The following is a 22,003-nucleotide window of genomic DNA, read 5'->3' as shown; positions in this document are numbered from 1 at the left end:
ATCATGGTCAAGTTTGGGTTATCTTCACGTTTTCTTTAATGATAACTAGATTTGAATCATATGTCTGTGACGGTAAAATATCTGTAAAGGTGTTTTTGAAAAAGTAATAAAATAATGCTTTACAACCTGTTGCTATAAATGCTCAGTGATTATTGGAGGAGTCGCTGGCTCTGAGCTTGTTGGGGGGTCGTTGGCAGCTCGAGACTCACCCCGCCATCATCTTAGTCATTCAGGTCATGAGTCCTGGGTGCTGAGCTGCCTGGGGAGGGATCTCAGGGCTGACGAGTGCCGTCGGAGACCACCTGCTGGCTTCTTTCATTCTGCTGATATTTTAGTTTAAAATAATTTAACAAGCAAACAAAGAGTTTAAAGAAAAAAAATCAATATTTAATAATATCAATGTCGACGTAAAGAAATAGAATACATGTCTTTACTTACGAAACTCTTCCCCATGAGCAGCTCTCCTCAATGGACGAAGCTTGTGTAGAAAATGACATTCCCGTTGAACGTATTTAAACGATGCAGCTTTTTCTCGATGATACGTCACTGATGAAGTGCAGTCCAACAGTCGGGAGGAGTTCTGATGATTGGAGGACGATAAACACCCTCCTGTCATGTTCAAACCTCATTAAACGCTCACATTGTTGTTTAAGGTATAAAAATAAGCTTTCATTTGAATCTAAATTCCTAAAACTTTGGATCCAGAGGTTATTTCACTTCAGACTTCTTTTTTTGTTGTTGTTGTTAAACATATTTTTTGCTGCATTTAAAGCCAAATCTTCAGAGCAAATGTGAGTCTCATAGGAAAGGTCCAGCTGTATTAAGACGCATGAAATTGTATTTATGAACTTGACCAACAGATGGCAGTGTTGGCGCGCTCTTCCTGTAAAGCAGCTGCATTTGAACCTGCGTGTCTTCAGTATATTGTGCAGTAACAGTAAAGAAAAGTAACATCACGTCCATAAAGGACTCTGATTTTCCGTTGACTATTTATTTCGGTCACATTGATGAAGCTCGGTTTGTATGTATGAACAGTTGGGCCCGGCTGCGAGACTTTCACCTGCAGTATCTGCAGGTAAATATTTGATCTGAGCTGTGCTGAGTCAGACCAGCTGATCAATAACATTCAGAGGCTCTGCTGCACATCTGTTTGATCACTTCTGATTTTGTTCAGTTTGCTGTTCCGTTGTATTTGACATGGTGAGTTTTGAACAACGACGCAATGCCTGACCTCTGACCTCTGACCTGAGCAGCGTCCCTTCTTTACCCAGATGATGTATTTCTGACCGGCTCAGGAACAAAAGTCCAAACGGTTGTTGCTGATCTAATGATGCCTCGTGCTGTTAGTGACCTGTGGCGCCACCGTGAGGTGAAAAATATCAACATCTGGAGGGCAGAGAAATTGTCAGTTCCTGCAATTTAAGGCTAAAAAGGTTCATCAGTTAATCGAACTACGGAGGAATTGTCCTGTTTTTGGTCTGATTTGATAATAAACGGAGTATTTGGGGGTTTAGTGACTGTTGGTCAGACAAAACAGTTGAAGACACGACTTCAGGAACTTGTGACGGTGAGAAATTTGTAGGATTCTCTATTTTCGGACCAATCGTGACTTTGATCAGCAGATAAGTAGACACTGAACATGCCTCAGTTTACTGCAGCGCTGCTGGATTAAACTGCAGTCGTATCAGCTCCGTGTTGTTGACCGAGGTAAACATGTGGGGAACTCCCATTAAGCATGTCCGACTCAAACTTTGACCCTTCGATCGATATTCCTCCCACAGAGACCCAGAGGGACGCACACAGAGACAGACTGAAGACGGACTCTGCTGGATCTGGTTCTGAGGTTCTGAGGTTCTGTTCACAGGTCTGGATGATGGTGGAACCGACGTGTAAACCAGCTGCTGTTCTGCTGCTGGTTCTCCTGCACGGCTGTCTGGCTAACCACGGTACCGATTCCACTCTTCTACCAGTCGGGTTAGTCGTCGTAACGGGTAGAAATGGTTGTAAAGCTTGAACTAAATGCTAAAAATCTGAATAATGGATGTTGAAATGTGCAGCTTGAAGTCTTCTTACAGCCAATAAATAAAACCAGAGGACAGAACGTGGAGTTTATCGAACTAACAACCCAAACGGAGCCTGACATGAACCTGCTCCTTCACTCCAGTACTTTCTCCTGTGACTGTTAGACATTCATCAGCTCTCCGTCGGTTACTGTGAACAACTACCTGCATGTAAGGTGTTAAAACGAGTTCTTTTACTTTTGCTCAGTTTGATTCTATTTAAGACTCTTCACTGAAAGGTCTGAATACTTCGGTCGAGTCTCGGTGAAATAAATCTCGTCTAAAACAAGGTCCTGATATGAATTCCCACTTTGAGAAGGTTGTAATTTGAATGTTTATTCTGCCGTCACTGGTTAAAACGAGGCAGAATGAACAAGCAGCTGAAAGCTGCTCAAAGATTTGGATCTATTTTCTACAGTTTTCCTCAGGAGCCAGCTGGCGTCGCAGGTTCTGGTCCGGAGCCGACGGGCCAATCAGATGTTCGAAGAGATGAAACCAGGTAACTTATATTTAATTTGTTTTTGTATTACAGGAGCAGTTTTAATTTCAAATGAAGCAGCGTGGCCTTGTGGTTTCATGTCTGGGTTTGGACCTGCTTCAAAACAATTCAAATTAACCGAGTCAAAATACTTAATCTGCTCCAGTTTATTTGTTGTGGGTTGGAACAACTTCAGGGGCCCCAGTGGCCCCCCCAGTGGCCCCCCCAGTGGTCAGGGGCCCCAGTGGCCCCCCCAGTGGTCAGGGGCCCCAGTGGCCCCCCCAGTGGTCAGGGGCCCCGACTTCATGCGGCGTACATTTGTGTGATGGCAGTATTACTTCCTGTCAGGGCACCTGGAGAGAGAGTGCGTGGAGGAAATCTGCGACCATGAAGAGGCCCGGGAGGTGTTCGAGCAGACGGAGAAAACGGTACGACTTCTCTGGTTTTAAACAGCTCTGAGATCAGATTAACGTCTAACAACTAAACAAACTGTGTTCCTTCAGGAAGCCTTCTGGGTGAAATACCTGGGTGAGTACGGCAGTGACAGGTATGGATGTTGGTGTGGGGATACCAGCCAAACGGATGCCAACAGAAATTCTGTGAAGGAATGAAATGAATATTTAAATATTAATTGGTTCGTGCATCTGCAGCTAGAAACCAAATTTGGAGAACCCATTAATTTGCTGATCAATCGATCGACTTTTGTTTCAACCTTAAACGACCTTTAAATTCATTACAAACGTGAAATTACAAAATAGGTTTATTTTGAAAAACAAATCTGAGGCAAGAGTTTTATCATCTTTTTTTTAATGCTTCTGTATTGTATTTCTATATTTCTACTGTCTTGTCTTTCTTGATGTTTTCATTAAAGTCCATCGATCAGTTTGATACATTTTATCGTGACGAACTGTTTCTGGTCAGTTTGCTCATTTTGTTCGTAAAGGAAAAGTAGGAAAAAAGTAGAAGTAGTGCGAGAGGTGACGTTTCTTGCGTCAATACATGAAACTAACTGAAATGTTTCGTTCCATTTTCTTTACGCTTTTCTGTTGTTTAAGCTTCTTCTGCGGTTTAAAGGCCTCAGCTGGAGACTTAGCGCCTCCGGCTGGCTGTCTGGAGGAAAGCAAGCGTTCAGTCGTCCTCAGTTTCCTCTCAGGGAAAACACACCCTGGATGTTTAGTTTAGCTTCGCACAAAGACTGGAAACGGAGGGAAACTGCTAGCCTAGCTCTACCAAAATAGAAACATCTGGTTTTGTGTCATTTAGTTTTTTGAACTATTAGTTTAGAATCCAGGCTTTTTTCTTTGTCGTTGACTCGTTTGAATTAGAAGTTGTTCTATTTAATGTAATCTAGTTTTTGCTGCAGTTTGATTGTTATTTGTTCAGAGGAGTTTATACAGCTGTGTGCTGCACTGCAAACATGAACAAAGTCCAGAAGAGAACACAAACATGTGACTGCTGTGTGTCCGTCTGCTCTCCAGACTGTAAAGGAACTCAGATGATAAGAACACAGCAGAGCATCGACTTCGTCAGACAATGTATAGAAGGTAAACACAAACAAACCTGACGTGAAGCAGTTGATCTGATGCTGGTTAGCACTAACCGAGCGTGTCCACAGGTCAGTGTATCTCTGGTCAGGGACGCAACTATGAGGGAAACGTCAACATCACCAAATCAGGCCGACGGTGTCAGTACTGGAGACACCGCTTCCCACATCCCATCAGCAGGTAACTGATCAGTTAACTAGGACTCATTAACTACCAGCTATAACCCACTCAGAGGAGGGAACACAAATCTGATGTCAACTAATCTAAGTTTTAAAACAACATAACTAACCAACTAAAACTACAGTCTATGAAAGAACCAGATACACTGGCTTAAGAAAACAACTAACTAACAGCACAGACTACTATCAGAAATAACTGACAGCACAGACTGCTGCCAGAAATAACTAACTAACTAACAAACAGAATTGAATCTTGATGTAATTAGTTAACTCTGATTGGCCACAACCAGTCAAGTAGTTGGGAGTAATAGACTAACAGAACGGAGTATTTGTTGAACAGGAAAATCAACTGTTAACTGTTAGTGTCACTATTTACCCGTTGACCCGTTTACCTGTTGACCCGTTGACCTGTTGAGCCGTTGACCTGTTGACCTGTTGAGCCGTTGACCCGTTGACCTGTTGAGCCGTTGACCTGTTGAGCCGTTGACCTGTTGAGCTGTTGACCCGTTGACCTGTTGAGCCGTTGACCTGTTGAGCCGTTGACCCGTTGACCCGTTGAGCCGTTGACCTGTTGAGCCGTTGACCTGTTGAGCCGTTGACCTGTTGAGCCGTTGACCTGTTGACCCGTTGACCCGTTGACCCGTTGACCCGTTGACCTGTTGACCCGTTGACCTGTCTGTCTTCAGGGAGTACAATGTGTCAGAGCCAAACAGCATCCTGCAGGAGAACTTCTGTAGAAACCCTGACAGCCGTCCAGAGGGTCCCTGGTGCTTCACCCAGGACCCAGCAGTCCAGAAGGAGCTCTGCAGGGTCCCCACATGTGGTCAGTCCCTCCACCCTCCACACACACCCTCCACCCTCCACACACACCCATCCTCATGCTCCATGTTCTCATAGCAACGTCTGCATCATTAGCACTAGCAACAACCTGTGGTTGGAAGGAGGAGGAGGTGGTTGAAGGAGGAGGAGGAGGTGGTTGGAAGGAGGAGGAGGTGGTTGAAGGACGAGGAGGTGGTTAAAGGAGGAGGAGGAGGTGGTTGGGGCTCAGGTGGTGTCTGGTGTTACCTTTACCTGCAGAGTGAGCTCCACTCTGTCAGCTGATCGGCCCAACGTGACCAAACCCTTCCCCGTGGTTTTCCCTCCAGGTGAGGACTTCGTCCCGACCACCGTGGCTCCGCCTCCAGTCAGAACGACAGCGTGTTTACCCAGTTATGGAATAGACTACATGGGCGACCTGAGCGTGACCATGAGAGGCCACGCCTGTCTGCAGTGGTCATCGTCAGAGGCAATGGCCCTCAGCCAGGACAAGGAGTTCATCCCCGAAGTGACTCTGCAGAGCAACAAGTGCAGGAACCCCGACAACGACTCCGAGGGCCCCTGGTGCTACGTGGAGGTTTCTGGAAACATCACGGTTGACTACTGCGACCTGGAGCTGTGCGGTAAAGTACAAACCCACAACGCATCATCCCGCCGGTGTCCCCGTCTGCCTGCTTCTCACCTGTCTGACTGCTCACCTGTGTCTTCTCAGAGGATTCGCTGCTTGTGGAGGAGCAGACGACGGAGACCGAAGGCAGAGAGCGCTCCGTCCTCGGCCCCGCCCGCAAACTGTTCTTCAGTCCTCGCACCTTTGGAAATGGAGAGAGCGGTGAGTCCGTTCATTGGTCACCACAACACGCCTCAGCTAACCACCCGAACCAAGCTGGTTGAATGACAGGAGGAGGTGGCTAGTAGTCAAATTAGTCCCTGGCTGACCAGTAAATAACAGACAAACTCAACATAATCTCCACATTATTGGTCTGAGATGGATACTTGCAGGCTAACTACATGACTAGTTGTTTAACTGGTTTACTGACTTGTTGGATCATTACTGGCTAACTACATGACTAGTTGTTTAATGACTAAACTGTCAGATTTACTCTGTTGTCTCCTGAAATGAGCAAGTAACAGCGTATTTCCCAGGTTGCGGGGAAAGACTCCCCATGTTCTCTGAGCGTGTCCGGTAGTTTCCCGGCGTGCTGACTGGTTTACCGGCTGGTTGTGTTGCAGAGTGTGGACAGCGCCCCCTGTTTGAGACGCTGAACAAAATGGACACGAAGGAGGGCGAGCTGTTGGAATCGTACCGAGAGAAACGCATCGTTGGGGGCGACGATGCCGACGTGGGCTCGGCACCATGGTAACCACATTATTTACACACCAAAGTGCCTTCACTTCAATAAATACAACCGTCTTTAACCACCACATAAATCTCAGTGTTTACTCGTCACAAAATAAATGAGGAGTTTGTCGTTTGCAGGCAGGTGATGCTTTACAAGCGCAGCCCGCAGGAGCTGCTGTGTGGAGCCAGTCTGATCAGTGATGAATGGATCCTCACTGCAGCTCACTGCATCCTCTACCCGCCCTGGAACAAGAACTTCACCACCAGCGACATCCTGGTCCGCCTGGGAAAACACAACAGAGCCAAGTGAGCCGCCTCGTCCGTTTCTCAGGACCTCATCGGTCCTTCAACGTTTCTGCAGCGACTGACGGGAACATTCACAACACTTTTCAGGTTTGAAAGCGGCACCGAGAAGATCGTGGCGATTGATGACATCATCGTCCATCCGAAGTACAACTGGAAGGAGAATCTGAACCGTGACATCGCTCTGCTGCACATGAGACGGCCAATCGTATTCACCGACAAGATCCATCCGATCTGCCTGCCCAGCAAGAAGGTCACCAGATTGTAAGACATCGAAACAAACCTCTCACCAACATTTTACACGGCACAGAGGGAGGGGCTTACAGAGGGAGGGGTGTGTAGGGGGAGGGGCTTACAGAGGGAAGGGTGTGTAGGGGGAGGGGCTTACAGAGGGAAAAACACAGCTTAGGTGTCAACCTTAAGTCGTATCTCGGTTCAGGGATGTGACCTCTGACGGGTTTTCTGTGGATGCTGACGACGGTTTTGTGACTTGTTGTTCTCGGCAGTCTGATGACCGAAGGCTTTAAGGGACGAGTGACCGGTTGGGGGAACCTGAAGGAGACCTGGAACCCGGTAGCCAGAAATTTACCCAAAGTCCTCCAGCAGATCCATCTACCAATCGTAGACCAGAACATCTGCCGCAGCTCCACATCTGTCAGGATCACAGACAACATGTTCTGTGCCGGTAACAGTCCAGTTTCTACATCTGTTCAGTAAGCAGGTCCAAGCTTCAGTCAGAATACCCCGACATGTCCTGGATGTTCCCGAGGACGAACCTGGCGCAGCTGCACACCAAACTCAAACCACCGCAGCTTCCCTTTAAATACAAGCCGTTTGTGTTGCAGGTTTTAAACCAGAGGAAAGCCAACGCGGGGACGCCTGCGAGGGAGACAGCGGTGGACCGTTTGTGATGAAGGTGAGACTCATCGAACTAAAAGAAGGACGACTGGAAACACTAGAGTTTAACATTTATAATCAGTGTGTAATAACTGGTTGATAACAGACTATAATGATGCTCTTAAATGTCCCTGAAGCTCTTTATGACTATAAACTGTTTATTTCCATCTTCTTAATGTTAATATAAAACACTCACCTTTATCAATGATTTGTAAACTCTGTTTTCTGAAGTACCCGGCAGAAAACCGCTGGTATCAGATCGGCGTGGTGTCGTGGGGCGAGGGCTGCGACCGCGACGGGAAGTACGGCTTCTACACTCACCTGTACAGGATGAGCAGGTGGATGAGGAAGGTCATCGAGAGGACAGGAGGAGACGATGACTAGACACACACACACACGCACACGCACACACACACACACACACACACACACACACACACACACACACACACACACACACACCACTTCCTGTTCTCCCTGTCAAAGCAAGACGAGACTAATAAAGGTTGCTCACATCCTACCTACCACCTCGCCTCTGGTCTGATTAAAGTCTCACCACAACCTGTGAAAATAACAGATGTCACAATACAGAAGAGCTTTTATAGAATCAGAGCACAGATACAAAACCTGGAAACCAAACATCACCGGGTGGTTGAAGTTCACACGGAAACACGAGTCAGAGAGGTTTACATTTGTAGTTTTTCCAAATGATCCCGGAGCAGAAGGCAGACGCAACGACGGAGATCGTACATTATTAAAGTCACCGACACCTCAACAGTCCTTCTGGTCCTCGAGGCCACGGTTCAACAGCGCTTATTGATCGACCGTTGTTACTCCAGTCAGTTACTGTTGGTGCTTCCCAGCTGTAGTTGTACAAAACAGGAATATGGCGACCTGAACGTTGACGAGCAGCAAAACACCGATTCAGTCATTAAAGTTCTGCTGACGGCAGCCAAGAGAAAATGTCATTTATCAGGTTTTAGTCATTTTCTCAACTTTAAATGAAGAAAACTGTCTGCGGTGAGGATGGACTTCTTCCACTTACCTGCTGTGTGGCGGACGTCCCGCCGCTGCAGTCCCTTCCTGTTTAATCCAAGTCACCCTATCGTCATGTGGTGATGCAGCCGTGAGCCGGAACCTTTCTCATCATTTCATCGGTACCCTCTCAAAGATTCAGTTCACAGTGAAATAAAACAGATCTAATTGATATTCTGGTAGATTTATTCATTGTTTCCACGTGTTTTTTCTGCTTATAACGATGGAAAACAGACCAAAATCAAATTCTAGTTCGAACTTCACAATAAATTTCTGCTCAAATCAGCGTCGCATCACTCAGCTTTGTAAAGAAGAAGGCTGGATGAGAACACGTTGTTCCTTCTCAAACTGCATCACCACGGCTGAGAGATCAATACAGGTGATTGATTCTCTCTCTGCAGGAGCGCCGATCCGGACTGAGATGTTCCTACAAACAGAACAGTTCTTTGGACTCGTCAGTTTGAGGTCAGGCGTCGTCGGCCGCCTCCACCACCTCCACCTCTCCGTCAGCAGTCCTGTGTGTCAGCAGGTGTCTGTTCAGGTGAGTTTTGCGGGTGTAGCTCTTGGGGCAGTAGACGCAGGCGTAGGGACGGACGTTGCTGTGGGACAACATGTGTTTCTTCAGGTCAAACTTCCTCCTCAAACACTTCCCACACTCCGGACACGAGAACGGCTTCTCTCCTGGAAAACAGACGGAAAGTCAGTCGGGTTCAAAACAGAACGAAATAGGAAGCTAAAGATTCTCTACGTCAGAAAGCATCGACCGACTCGGAGCTGAACTTTCACCTCAAACCAGAAAATGACCTATTGAAAACTTTCCTGTCCTTTAACCTTCCTGTCCTGTCCTCAGCTTCCTGTCCTGTCCCCAGCTTCCTGTCCTGTGATCAGCTTCCTGTCCTGTCCTCAGCTTCCTGTCCTGTCCCCAGCTTCCTGTCCTGTCCCCAGCTTCCTGTCCTGTCCTCAGCTTCCTGTCCTGTCCTCAGCTTCCTGTCCTGTCCCCAGCTTCCTGTCCTGTGATCAGCTTCCTGTCCTGTCCTCAGCTTCCTGTCCTGTCCCCAGCTTCCTGTCCTGTGATCAGCTTCCTGTCCTGTCCCCAGCTTCCTGTCCTGTCCCCAGCTTCCTGTCCTGTCCCCAGCTTCCTGTCCTGTGATCAGCTTCCTGTCCTGTCCCCAGCTTCCTGTCCTGTCCCCAGCTTCCTGTCCTGTCCTCCAGCTTCCTGTCCTGTCCTCAGCTTCCTGTCCTGTCCTCAGCTTCCTGTCCTGTCCCCAGCTTCCTGTCCTGTCCTCAGCTTCCTGTCCTGTCCTCAGCTTCCTGTCCTGTCCTCAGCTTCCTGTCTTACCGGTGTGTATCCTGCGGTGCTCGGTCAGGTGGCAGGAGATGGAGAAGGCCTTCCCACAGTCCTGGCAGACGTAGGGCCGTTCGCCCGTGTGCGTCCTCATGTGCTTCTGGAGGTCGCCCCCGGACGGCCAGCCCTTCCCGCACACCGTGCACACGTACGGCCGCTCTCCGGTGTGCCGCCGCACGTGCACGTTGAGGCCGGCGAGCGCGGTGAAGTCTTTGGGGCAGTAGGGGCAGCGGTAGGGTCGCTCCCCGGTGTGCGTCCTCAGGTGGCCCTCCAGGCCGTCGCGGGTCTTGAAGCGCTTGCCGCACTGCGAGCACAGGAAGCGGCTCTCGGTGGAGTGGCTCGCCCGGTGGGAGTGCAGGCCGGTCAGCGAGCCGTACGTCTTGCTGCACTGGTCGCACTGATACGAGCGGAAGGTGTGCGTGCGCTGGTGGATACGAAGCTGCGTCACTCCTGCAGACAGAAACGCTGCAGTTAATGCACCTGTGATTATTCCTTCTTACGCCCAGGACCAACAGTTCTTCAAATGAATGCGACTCCAGCAGATTAAGAGTTAAAGATCCGTCCTCGGTCCATCTGAACACGTTACCTGAGAAGGTCTGGTCACAGAAGCGACAGTTGTAGCACGGGTCGGCGCCCTCCACCGAGTGCGTCTGCAGGTGTCGCAGCAGCTGCGTCTGGGAGCCGAAGGTCTGGTCGCAGACGGTGCAGGTGAGGTCGGGCAGCCGGTGCTGCAGCCGGTGGGCGTCCCTCTCCTTGGCCGACTCAAACACCTTGTCGCAGCGGCTGCAGGTGAAGCCTCCCTTGTCCAGGTGCGTCTGCTTGTGGTTGGTCAGACTGGACAGGTGGTGGAACTCCTTGTCACACTGGCCGCAGTGGTAGACGGGGCGCGCCCTGTGGGTGCGCTGGTGCGACAGGAGCTCCGCTTTGGTTTTGAAGCCGGCGTTGCACTGAAAGCAGGAGTGGACCTTGACAGGGCGAGGTTCCGGGAGGCGGGGCTCCGGGGGGCGGGGCTCTTCGTCACCACCGACGGCTTGAATCTGCAGGTCTCGAACCGCCGTCGTCGTCAAGGCTGATCGGCAGGACCTGTTGCTGCGCATGTGGCGGATCACCTGCAGACGCATCGCCGAGATCCATTAAAACCACGCTTGCTGTTTCTGTTGCTATAGCAACGACTGTCCACGGTCACACAGAACCATACATTACTAAATTTCCCCACTGTGGGATCAATGAAGTCTAAAGCTACACTGAAGTGACTGTTAATAATGACATGCGACTCACTGACCTGAGAGCGGTAGATGAAACATTTGCCACACCGAGGACACTTGTGAGCCACCCGCTGGGAATTATGGGAAATGCCGAACAGAGCGTTAGCTGTGACCTCAGAATAGGAGCGACTTGATTGGTCGACTGTGGAGACAGGCAGAAAGTTTTAATTGATTACTTCAGTTCATTTTTTTTTTTATTTCACTTTATTAATCCCCGAGGGGAAATGTCTTCGCTACAGCAGGGGGGCTCTCAGGGGGGAGCTGCTGCAGCAGGCTGCCACTAGGCGGCGCCAGGTAACCTGACCTGAGGTGCATGTTTTTGGATGATGGGAGGAAGCCGGAGAACCCGGAGAGAACCCACGCAAGCACAGGGAGAACATGCAAACTCCACACAGAAAGGCCCAGGACCGGATTCGAACCTGGAACCTTTTTGCTGTGAGGTGACAGTGCTAACCACTGCACCACCGTGACGCCCTCATGTGTGTGTGTGTGTGTGTGTGTGTGTGTGTGTGTGTGTGTGTGTGTGTGTGTGTGTGTGTTACCTGCTTCTTCTGATTGGTCAGCAAAGTTTCCAGGTGAGTCCTTTGACCTGTCAGGAACAAGGTGATGGTTAAAAAGGTGCCTGAGGACTCTGGAGGGTCCAGGACCAGATCTTGTGTCTTACCTGTCCACCCCGAGGACCACAGCTGTGACCGAACATTCGTCACTACCCGCTGTTGAGCTCTGATTGGACGCCTCCTGCTCCACCGACGAGACTGTCTCACCAATCACGGTCTCCTCCACGTCCTCCTGCTCGTCCTCCGTCGTCACCACCACCTCCACCTTCACCAGCTCCACGTCCAGCTGCAGAGGACTCCCCACATCAGGGAGAGCGTCTGATAGGACGTCCGCGTCTGACGGATGCGGGTCGGGATTGGTCAGTTTGGTGAAGAGTGGGTGGGACCAGGCGGAGAGGAGCGTCTTCTCAGCGTCACATCGCACTGCAGAAAACAATTAAACAGCTCAGATCATCGAACCTGCGTTTGTTTCCTTTTGATTGGGTGATCTTCTACCTGTGGTTGTTGCTCGTCCCAGTAAACAGCTCTGATTGGTCAGCAGCTCCCTCAGATCCTCCCTTTCCACCTGCTGCAGACAGTCCTCCAGACCAGCAGGGGCAGCATCGAGCCAGGAGGCCGTCTGTCGGATAAAGAGGACACGTTAGATGTGGAAATAAAACTGGACTCAGAAGGAGCGAATGTTGCTTGTGACACCATTTCACTTCAGCAAAAGGGTTTTTGGAGACAGCCCCTAGTGGCCCTCAGAGGTATTAATCTGGCTTCCATTTCTGTGCATCTAAATTTGATCGAGCAGACAGATTTTAAGGGGTCAGACGCTCATTTCTTCCTAGAAAGGCATCATGGGAACTGTAGTGCAGTGGCTGTGTGGAAGATTCACCGAGCACCTGTTTGAAGTCGGGGACGGGGAACAGCTGCTCGACCCTGGACAGGAAGTCTGATATGAGGGACTCTAGGGCGGAGTCAAAACTCTGGTTAAACACCTCCTGCAGGGTAAACACACAGACACACAGGCTGACGGTGGAATCATGAATCGCTGCACAGAGCTGCTGGTTTGCTGCTGCAGCTCTGACCTGCACGACGCGCCGAGTGTCGACCGGACTCTGCGACAGTCTGTTGGTGAGGGTCAGCAGAGCAGAACCACATCCATCCACCTCCTCATCCAGCTGCTGACAAAAACACAAACCGCCTCTTTACCTCCAAACCGTGTCCTAGAATCACGTATCTGGTCACATGTTTACACACAAGTCCAGTCAGAGAGCCTTCAAACGATCACATGACCAGTTCCAGATTGACCTCTCCACTGAAACACACCACGTGGATGCAGTTTGAACCGTTACCTCGGAGACGGGGTGAATCCCATCCAGGGGGGGGTGGAGGACGGCCGCACCGGGGTCAGAGAGGGTCACCTGAAGAGAGAACACAGTCCGGGTTTCACGTTCACGGAGGAAGTGCTTCAACTTGATCATTTTTGTCAGGACTTCCTGAAGAACAGCTCATAAAGCGCCCACCTTGGCCCGAAGAGCCAGCAGCAGCAGACTCCTCTGCCTGTCCGTCAGCAGCTGAGGGACAGCCTCGGTTACCAGGGCAACGAAGTCATCCAGCATCCCGTAGTGCCTGACGCACTGCTGCCGCGCGACCTGCCACATCGCCGCCGTCAGCAGGCGCAGAGGAGGGACGAGGAGGCGCAGGGAGGAGAGGGGGAGAGGGGAGGCTGCAGGGGAGGACATGAGGACAGGAAGTGACGTTTCAGGGTCCTGCTCTTGTTCAGTAATGTTAACATGGTGAAACCTCCAAACACCCTTCAGTCCTATCAGGCATGCAGGCGAAGGAGGTGTTCCTGTAAATGATAACTTATTCAGGTGTGTCAGTGGTGCCACACCTCCACGACCAACAGGTCTTACACACCTCCACGACCAACAGGTCTTACACACCTCCACGACCAACAGGTCTTACACACCTCCACGACCAACAGGTCTTACACACCTCCACGACCAACAGGTCTTACACACCTCCACGACCAACAGGTCTTACACACCTCCACGACCAACAGGTCTTACACACCTCCACGACCAACAGGTCTTACACACCTCCACGACCAACAGGTCTTACACACCTCCACGACCAACAGGTCTTACACACCTCCACGACCAACAGGTCTTGCACACCTCCACGACCAACAGGTCTTACACACCTCTACGACCAACAGGTCTTACACACCTCCACGACCAACAGGTCTTACACACCTCCACGACCAACAGGTCTTACACCAGGTTCTTCCACCAGGTGAGCAGCACCAGGTTCTTCCACCAGGTTCTTCCACCAGGTTCTTCCACCAGGTTCTTACACCAGGTTCTTCCACCGGGTTCTTCCACCAGGTTCTTCCACGAGGTTCTTCCACCAGGTGAGCAGCACCAGGTTCTTACACCAGGTTCTTACACCAGGTTCTTGCACCAGGTTCTTCCACCGGGTTCTTCCACCGGGTTCTTCCACCAGGTTCTTCCACAAGGTTCTTTCACCAGGTGAGCAGCACCAGGTTCTTCCACCAGGTTCTTCCACCAGGTGAGCAGCACCAGGTTCTTCCACCGGGTTCTTGCACCGGGTTCTTGCACCAGGTTCTTCCACCAGGTTCTTCCACCAGGTTCTTCCACCAGGTGAGCAGCACCAGGTTCTTCCACCGGGTTCTTGCACCGGGTTCTTGCACCAGGTTCTTCCACCAGGTGAGCAGCACCAGGTTCTTCCACCGGGTTCTTGCACCGGGTTCTTGCACCAGCTTCTTCCACCAGGTGAGCAGCACCAGGTTCTTGCACCGGGTTCTTGCACCAGCTTCTTTCACCAGGTGAGCAGCACCAGGTTCTTCCACCAGGTTCTTGCACCAGGTGAGCAGCACCAGGTTCTTCCACGGGTTCTTGCACCAGGTTCTTCCACCAAGTGAGCAGCACCAGGTTCTTCCACGGGTTCTTGCACCAGGTTCTTCCACCAGGTGAGCAGCACCAGGTTCTTCCACCAGGTTCTTGCACCAGGTGAGCAGACTTCCACCAGATACTTATTAAACCTTCGAGCTTCACATCTGACTGCTGGTTGTTGCTGAATAAAAGTGTTCGCTGTTCCAAATGAAAACACTATGAACCATATAAAAACAAGGTTTGTCTCTCAGATGATTACAGATGAATAAACCACTACTGGAGATCACGTTACGCATCTGACTGCTGACAAGTTTGAGTTTTATTTAACTTTTATTCAAATACGCCGAATTAAAGTCCAACTCTAACCGATTCATATCCACCTGTCAGGATATTTTCAGAAAACATGTCACTTTTTAACGAGCTGTGATGCTTTTAAAATGACAGGTTTTTAAATGGAGTTCACATCGAACTGATCCAACCGCCGAAGTTGAGCTAGCTGGCTAACGTTTGCTAATCAGCCCAACAAAACAAGTAGAAGTCCTCATTAAAAGACTGGAAATGAACGAAGAGCGATTGTGAGCACGTACCCATTCTGCTTCTGCAGCTGTTCGCTGTTTATTCACGTTTTAAAACCGCTGTGTTCATGTGAGGTTAGCTGGTAGCTACTGTTTACAGTGCAGCTAACTGTGGCTCCGCCTCCTTAACGTGTCCGGACACGTCACGCGCGCGTCATGCGCGCAGGAAGGTAAATTTATCCTGTGGGCAGTGGATCGATTGGATCGATTGGATTGATTGGATTGATTGGATCGGTTGGATTGATTGGATCGGTTGGATCGATTGGATCGATTGGATTGATTGGATCGATCGATTGGATCAGTTGGATCGATTGGATTGATTGGATCGATTGGATTGATTGGATCGATTGGATCGATTGGATCGATTGGATTGATTGGATCGGTTGGATCGATTGGATCGATTGGATTGATTGGATCGATCGATTGGATCAGTTGGATCGATTGGATTGATTGGATCGATTGGATTGATTGGATCGATTGGATTGATTGGATCGATCGATTGGATCAGTTGGATCGATTGGATTGATTGGTTGAATCGATTGGATTGACTGGATTGATTGGTTGGATCAATTGGATTGATTGGATCAATTGGATCGATTGGATCGGTTGGATCGATTGGATTGATTGGATCAATTGGATCGATTGGATCGGTTGGATCGATTGGAGTGATTGGATCGATTAGATTGATTGGTTGGTTCGATTGGATTGATTGGATCGATTGGATTGATTGGTTGGATCGATTGGATTGATTGGTTGGATCAATTGGATTGATTGGATCAATTGGATCGATTGGATCAATTGGATCGATTGGATCGGTTGGATCGATTGGTTGGATCAATTGGATTGATTGGATTGGATCGATTGGATTGGATCGATTGGATCGATTGGTTGGATCAATTGGATTGATTGGATTGGATCGATTGGATTGGATCGATTGGATCGATTGGTTGGATCAATTGGATTGATTGGATCGATTGGATCGATTGGATCGATTGATAGAGCCAAATCACAACATCAGTCAACTCAGGGACCTTTACAGAGTAAAATGGAGACATCACAACATCACAGCGAGGAACACAACAAATAAACAATACAAATACAACACGAGATGAGAAACAAGTCGAAGGGAAACCTCCTTTAAGAGGAAGAAACCTGGAGAGGGTTGGAGAGCAGAAAGAGAAAAGAACAGCATAAAGAGACGATCAGCTGTTGGTGAGGCCAGAAACATGCATCTCCAGAGATACCTGCAGGGAGAGGAGGGAAGCGCACTGCATCATGGGAGAATAACTATAATCTTTCTCAAAAAATAAAGTTTTAAAGGTTCTCCACAGGAGAGGAGCTTGAAAGCTGAAGGTCTTGGAGATAAGATGGAGTTTGGTCATTAAATAATCACAGGTTGATGACGGCAGTGCGTTCAAGAGGGATTCCACTGATTTTAACGGTCAAAGGTCTGTTTATCATTTTAGGAATACATTTTTGAGAGATGCTCATTGGTGGCTGTTTTTTAAGTTTGATGTGGAAAGTAGATCATCTACGAGGTTCAATCACCTCAGGATCGTCCAGGAGAGGGAGGTCTGGACTGACCTGCTCCACCTGCTGCCACCGAGACATGACCAGATCGGAGGAGGAGGATGGAAGGATGGTGGAAGAGTCAGTAGAAATGGGAAATGATCAGAATACTCTAAAAGAAAACAGAACAAATTTGAAAGGTTTTTGACAATTTGTGATGTTTTGGTGTAAAATGAGTTAAATATGTCCAGTAAGTGTCGGGAGGGGAAACAGCAGACAAAACCGTTCGTGGATTTCAGCTCGCGCTGCGTTTGGGCTTTAGATGTATAGATTTTATAAATCGTTTTTTGTCAAAGCTATTTCTGCAGCTGAACCGAAGCGTCGGTGCTCCAGCTCATTCAGACGGCGTAAAGTCATTTCTCTGAAAGGCTATTTTTTGTTTTTCTAATGGACCGATTGAGCAGCATCTAGAGGCAGGCAGGTAAACGTAAACCCATTAGACTGCTCTCAGCCTTGAACCTCCATTCAAGCCATTACACAAACACACTCACATGTTGAGGAGGAGGGAGGTAATGGCATGGCCAACTCAAAGCAAAGACGTTTCAATGACACACCATCAGGACAGGAAGCCCTTTGTTCACCAGCTGCACTCATTCAATTCAGTCTCTCTGCGTTTCCAACAAATGTTTTGTCACGACTGCTTTGACATTCGTCTTCACTTCAAAACATGAATAAGAAAACTTAAAAGACATAGAGCCTTAAGGAGAGGTGGATGTAGAGCTCTAAAAGGCCTTAAAGAGAGGTAGATGTAGAGCTCTAAAAGGCCTTAAAGAGAGGTAGATGTAGAGCTCTAAAAGGCCTTAAAGAGAGGTGGATGTAGAGCTCTAAAAGGCCTTAAAGAGAGGTGGATGTAGAGCTCTAAAAGGCCTTAAAGAGAGGTGGATGTAGAGCTCTAAAAGGCCTTAAAGAGAGGTGGATGTAGAGCTCTAAAAAGACCTTAAAGAGAGGTGGATGTAGAGCTCTAAAAAGACCTTAAAGAGAGGTAGATGTAGAGCTCTAAAAGGCCTTAAAGAGAGGTGGATTTTGAGCTCCAAAAAGACCTTAAAGAGAGGTAGATGTAGAGCTCTAAAAAGACCTTAAAGAGAGGTGGATGTAGAGCTCTAAAAAGACCTTAAAGAGAGGTAGATGTAGAGCTCTAAAAAGACCTTAAAGAGAGGTAGATGTAGAGCTCTAAAAGACCTTAAAGAGAGGTAGATGTAGAGCTCTAAAAGGCCTTAAAGAGAGGTGGATGTAGAGCTCTAAAAGGCCTTAAAGAGAGGTGGATGTAGAGCTCTAAAAAGACCTTAAAGAGAGGTGGATGTAGAGCTCTAAAAAGACCTTAAAGAGAGGTAGATGTAGAGCTCTAAAAAGACCTTAAAGAGAGGTAGATGTAGAGCTCTAAAAGACCTTAAAGAGAGGTAGATGTAGAGCTCTAAAAGGCCTTAAAGAGAGGTGGATGTAGAGCTCTAAAAAGACCTTAAAGAGAGGTGGATGTAGAGCTCTAAAAAGACCTTAAAGAGAGGTAGATGTAGAGCTCTAAAAGGCCTTAAAGAGAGGTGGATGTAGAGCTCTAAAAAGACCTTAAAGAGAGGTAGATGTAGAGCTCTAAAAAGACCTTAAAGAGAGGTAGATGTAGAGCTCTAAAAGACCTTAAAGAGAGGTAGATGTAGAGCTCTAAAAGGCCTTAAAGAGAGGTGGATGTAGAGCTCTAAAAGGCCTTAAAGAGAGGTGGATTTTGAGCTCCAAAAAGAGCCTTAAAGAGAGGTGGATGTAGACCTCTAAAAAGACCTGAAAGAGAGGTGGATGTAGAGCTCTAAAAGACCTTAAAGAGACGTGGATGTAGAGCTCTAAAAGACCTTAAAGAGAGGTAGATGCAGAACTCTAAAAAGAGGATGTAGAGCCTGACAGAGGTCGCTGGTGAACTTTGAAGTTTCTTGGACAAAACAGTATTATCAAGATTCCACTAGACATGGAGCTTTGTAGAAAAGTTCTAGAAGAGCTCTCCAGTGTGGACATCTGTAAGGAAGGTGTTTGTAAATGAGTCCTGCTTTCAGATCCTTCAGGTAAATTCACTTCATCTTCTGAAAAATGAGCGTCGCTCTCTCGCCCTTCCACCAATGGTCCGTTAAATGAAAGCATTAGTGACACCGACCACTCAACACAAAAGGGTCGCCCTGCAGCAGGTGTGTGGGTTGGTAACTGTACACCTGACCTGCAGGTTTGAATCCCGTCTGCCCTCCCATGACCACATGCCGCCTCGGTGTTAATCTGACCAACCGGCCATCTGACATTTAGCACACAACAGCAGCGCTGAGGCGCTAAATCAAGATTTATATGCCGCGCTGCTTCCGCTTTGGTACATTTATATGTTTGTTTGCGTGTTGTTGTTTTTAGTTTTAGTTTAAAGGCGACGTTTTGCTCTTTTTACTTCTCATTGTTTGTTTGTTCGTCCAATTTGAGCCTGAAAACCTCTAAATAGTAAACAGACAAACTTTTTAGACAATGCAAGTCGATCAATTCTCGGAGCAATGAAAACTGAGAATGAATGAAAAGTTAGGCTTGGAGGAAAGTGTGTGTGTGTGTGTGTGTGTGTGTGTGTGTGTGTGTGTGTGTGTGTGTGTGTGTGTGTGTGTGTGTGTGTGTGTGTGTGTGTGAGAGAGTGTGAGTGGGTGGGGGGTAGGGAGGTGGGGGGATTTCATTGATTGTCCATTTTCATGCAGCAGTGTGTGTTTATGAATGAACACTTGTGATGACGTTGTTAGTGGTGTGTGTGTGTGTGTGTGTGTGTGTGTGTGTGTGTGTGTGTGTGTGTGTGTGTGTGTGTGTGTGTTTGTCCTTGGCGAACAGTATAAAAGTCGTCCGACCGCTGGAACCAACAGAAGAGGAGAGGAGCGACGAAAATCTACCAACGGCCGAACGACCAGAAAACAGCAGCAATAAGAGGAAAGAAGACGGAGACGGAAAGAGTGGTCAGAATCTCTATTCTTATTATATTTCAACTATAATATCTAATTTTAGAAATATTTTTTTTTATTATGAATTATTGACAAAAGCATTAATTAATTATTAATTATATATTTGAATTATACCAACTACAAACTCTTTGCTTTTCTTTTTAAATTAACTGATGAATTTCCGATCATTAACAGTTTAAATATGAATCTGTGTAATTTGATGAGTTGTGACGAAGCTCTGGATGAAAACAAATAATTTGTGAAAACATTTGAGGAGTTGAGCAACATGTTGGAGACGCCAGTCAATATTAAATAATATTAATATAGATATAAATAAGAATAATTAACACATTATATCAACATATTGACGTATACAGCAGGGTTTGATTTTGAATTTAACAAGTTTTTCTTTAATGTTTTAGGGCTTATTTGATCAACACGACGTCCTAAGTTTTATTAATTAACAATAATACTGAGTAATATACATAATGTAATACTGTTAAATACTTTACTGCTACCACTACAAATAATTTGTTGTAATTACAACTGTATGTACACTATACGTTTACTGTACTGTGCAGTGAGAACATTAAAAACATTTTAAAAAACGATAAAATAAAAAGTACATATTTGTCAACTATAATCAGCTACTTGCTATTTATATTGTATTATATTTAATGTCAATCATGTTAAATAAATAACAAAAAAACTAAAAAGAGTTTGAGTCTACGTGTTTTGTTTTTTAATATTATACATTAAATCTATCTGTCCTTTTCTCTGATTGGTCGACAGGAGAATGTGTCCTGTGTGGCTTTTGGTGGCTGTGGTGGTTGTGGGCGGGGCCAAAGGAGCTGTCAGTCAGTGCTGGGAGCATCCGAGCTGCCAGGAGCTCAACTCTGAGAGCAGCATGATGGTAACGCAAACATACACAAACAAATATACGTAAACACACAAAATATATGCAAACATACACAAATATACGCAAAAAATAATAATAATACACAAATACATTCACGCAAACACATGCAACCATTGAAACAACACAAACATTTGCAAACACGTAAAATTACGCAAACATACTCGAACGTACGCAAACAAACACACAAACACGAGCAAATCTACGTAAATATTGGCAAACATGCACATTAAACTCCACGACTATTTCTTATCAATATATTTAGTATTTTTTTACGTTTACGTCTTCAGTATTTTATGTTTTCAGATCTTCGAGCGTTAATAAACAATAAAACACAACTTTCTGTTGTCGTGTCGTAATCATTTAAACGGTCCCTGAACTGTTCCTCCTCCTCTTCTCCTGCAGGAGTGCATCCAGCTCTGTCACTCTGACCTCACCGCTGAGACCCCCGTCATCCCCGGCACCGCCCATCTCCAACCTCCTCCTTCATCAGACCCCTCCTCCTCCTCCTCCTCCTCCTCTCCTCAGGCCAAGCGCTCCTACTCCATGGAGCACTTCCGCTGGGGGAAGCCCGTCGGCCGGAAACGCCGCCCGGTCAAAGTCTACACCTCCACCGGCGTGGAGGAGGAGTCGGCCGAGGTTTTCCCCGGGGAGATGAGGAGGCGGGAGCTGGCCAACGAGCTGCTGGCAGCGGCGGAGGAGGAGGAGGAGGGGGAGGAGGCAGGTCAGGAGGTGATGGAAGAGGCAGAGGAGGAGCAGCGGGAGAAGAAGGACGGCTCGTACAAGATGAAGCACTTCCGCTGGGGCGGGCCGCCGGCCAGCAAACGCTACGGCGGCTTCATGAAGAGCTGGGACGAGCGCAGCCAGCGGCCGCTGATGACGCTCTTCAAGAACGTCATCAACAAAACTGGGCAGCAGCACAAGTGAGGAAGAGGAGGGAGCAAACTTTTTACAGCCAATCAGCAGGCAGTGAAGCTTGTGACCAATAAAAAGCTCTGAAACTGCAGTTGTCACATGATCTGAATGATGAGTGACAGGGGAGATGTTTTGATATTTATTGATTTATGTAAATAACTGTATTTATTATATGAAAACATAAAGAGGTGTTTGCAAGCAAAACAAAACACATGTTGCTACTGATCTGTCTGGAGCCCCGCAGCATCACTGATATCCTACCCACAATTCACTGCACACAAACGAACAATACAGGAAGCAGAAACCACCACCGAAGAAGAGCACCAAGAAAAGAAGCTGCATGTTACAGACACAAAGAGGAGGAGCTTCAGTTT

At 47.6% G+C, this 22,003-nt stretch overlaps 3 protein-coding genes across 9 annotated transcripts; 2 read left to right on the top strand and 1 right to left on the bottom strand.

Annotated features, from left to right (window-relative positions):
* The first annotated feature begins 1,799 nt into the window (after window positions 1-1,799).
* On the top strand, window positions 1,800-8,136 carry f2 (coagulation factor II (thrombin)). 2 transcript variants are annotated; one of them, XM_069721266.1, is made up of 16 exons: window positions 1,800-1,946; window positions 2,479-2,559; window positions 2,887-2,966; window positions 3,042-3,066; window positions 4,017-4,082; window positions 4,154-4,262; window positions 4,948-5,084; window positions 5,407-5,700; window positions 5,790-5,906; window positions 6,308-6,434; window positions 6,555-6,722; window positions 6,810-6,983; window positions 7,226-7,404; window positions 7,565-7,635; window positions 7,848-7,996; window positions 8,029-8,136. In XM_069721266.1, exons 1-16 carry the CDS (start codon window positions 1,871-1,873, stop codon window positions 8,114-8,116), a joined length of 1,941 nt encoding a protein of 646 aa, XP_069577367.1. In that variant the 5' UTR covers window positions 1,800-1,870; the 3' UTR covers window positions 8,117-8,136. The 2 variants fall into 2 exon arrangements, with proteins under 2 accessions (XP_069577367.1, XP_069577368.1); XM_069721267.1 differs by having other exon boundaries at window positions 1,803-1,946; window positions 7,848-8,136.
* On the bottom strand, window positions 7,993-15,412 carry LOC138634370 (zinc finger protein ZFMSA12A-like). 6 transcript variants are annotated; one of them, XR_011311969.1, is made up of 12 exons: window positions 15,309-15,412; window positions 13,327-13,529; window positions 13,156-13,224; window positions 12,703-12,984; window positions 12,314-12,437; window positions 11,926-12,241; window positions 11,804-11,850; window positions 11,279-11,403; window positions 10,583-11,105; window positions 9,991-10,446; window positions 8,662-9,332; window positions 7,993-8,510 (listed from the first exon to the last, which is right to left on the bottom strand). XR_011311969.1 is itself a non-coding variant. In XM_069721263.1 (12 exons), the coding sequence occupies exons 1-12, from the start codon at window positions 15,310-15,312 to the stop codon at window positions 9,118-9,120; spliced, it is 2,277 nt and encodes a 758-aa protein (XP_069577364.1). In that variant the 5' UTR covers window positions 15,313-15,412; the 3' UTR covers window positions 7,993-9,117. The 6 variants fall into 6 exon arrangements, 5 of the variants coding, with proteins under 5 accessions (XP_069577364.1, XP_069577362.1, XP_069577363.1 ...); XM_069721263.1 differs by having other exon boundaries at window positions 7,993-9,332; window positions 12,703-12,801; window positions 12,889-12,984; XM_069721261.1 differs by having other exon boundaries at window positions 7,993-9,332.
* A 4,315-nt stretch (window positions 15,413-19,727) lies between these two features.
* On the top strand, window positions 19,728-21,720 carry LOC138634340 (pro-opiomelanocortin). The gene is made up of 3 exons (XM_069721201.1): window positions 19,728-19,813; window positions 20,591-20,711; window positions 21,120-21,720. Exons 2-3 carry the CDS (start codon window positions 20,595-20,597, stop codon window positions 21,639-21,641), a joined length of 639 nt encoding a protein of 212 aa, XP_069577302.1. The 5' UTR covers window positions 19,728-19,813; window positions 20,591-20,594; the 3' UTR covers window positions 21,642-21,720.
* Window positions 21,721-22,003: the final 283 nt, after the last annotated feature.

The sequence above is a fragment of the Brachyistius frenatus genome, unplaced genomic scaffold (assembly GCF_029030835.1).
Source record: "Brachyistius frenatus isolate BFR_SWC_R1_liver_20210118 unplaced genomic scaffold, ASM2903083v1 Contig_259, whole genome shotgun sequence".
Lineage (NCBI taxonomy): Eukaryota > Metazoa > Chordata > Actinopteri > Embiotocidae > Brachyistius > Brachyistius frenatus.
The sequence above is the reverse complement of the archived record's forward strand: the minus strand, read 5'-3'. Positions and strand labels throughout refer to the sequence as shown.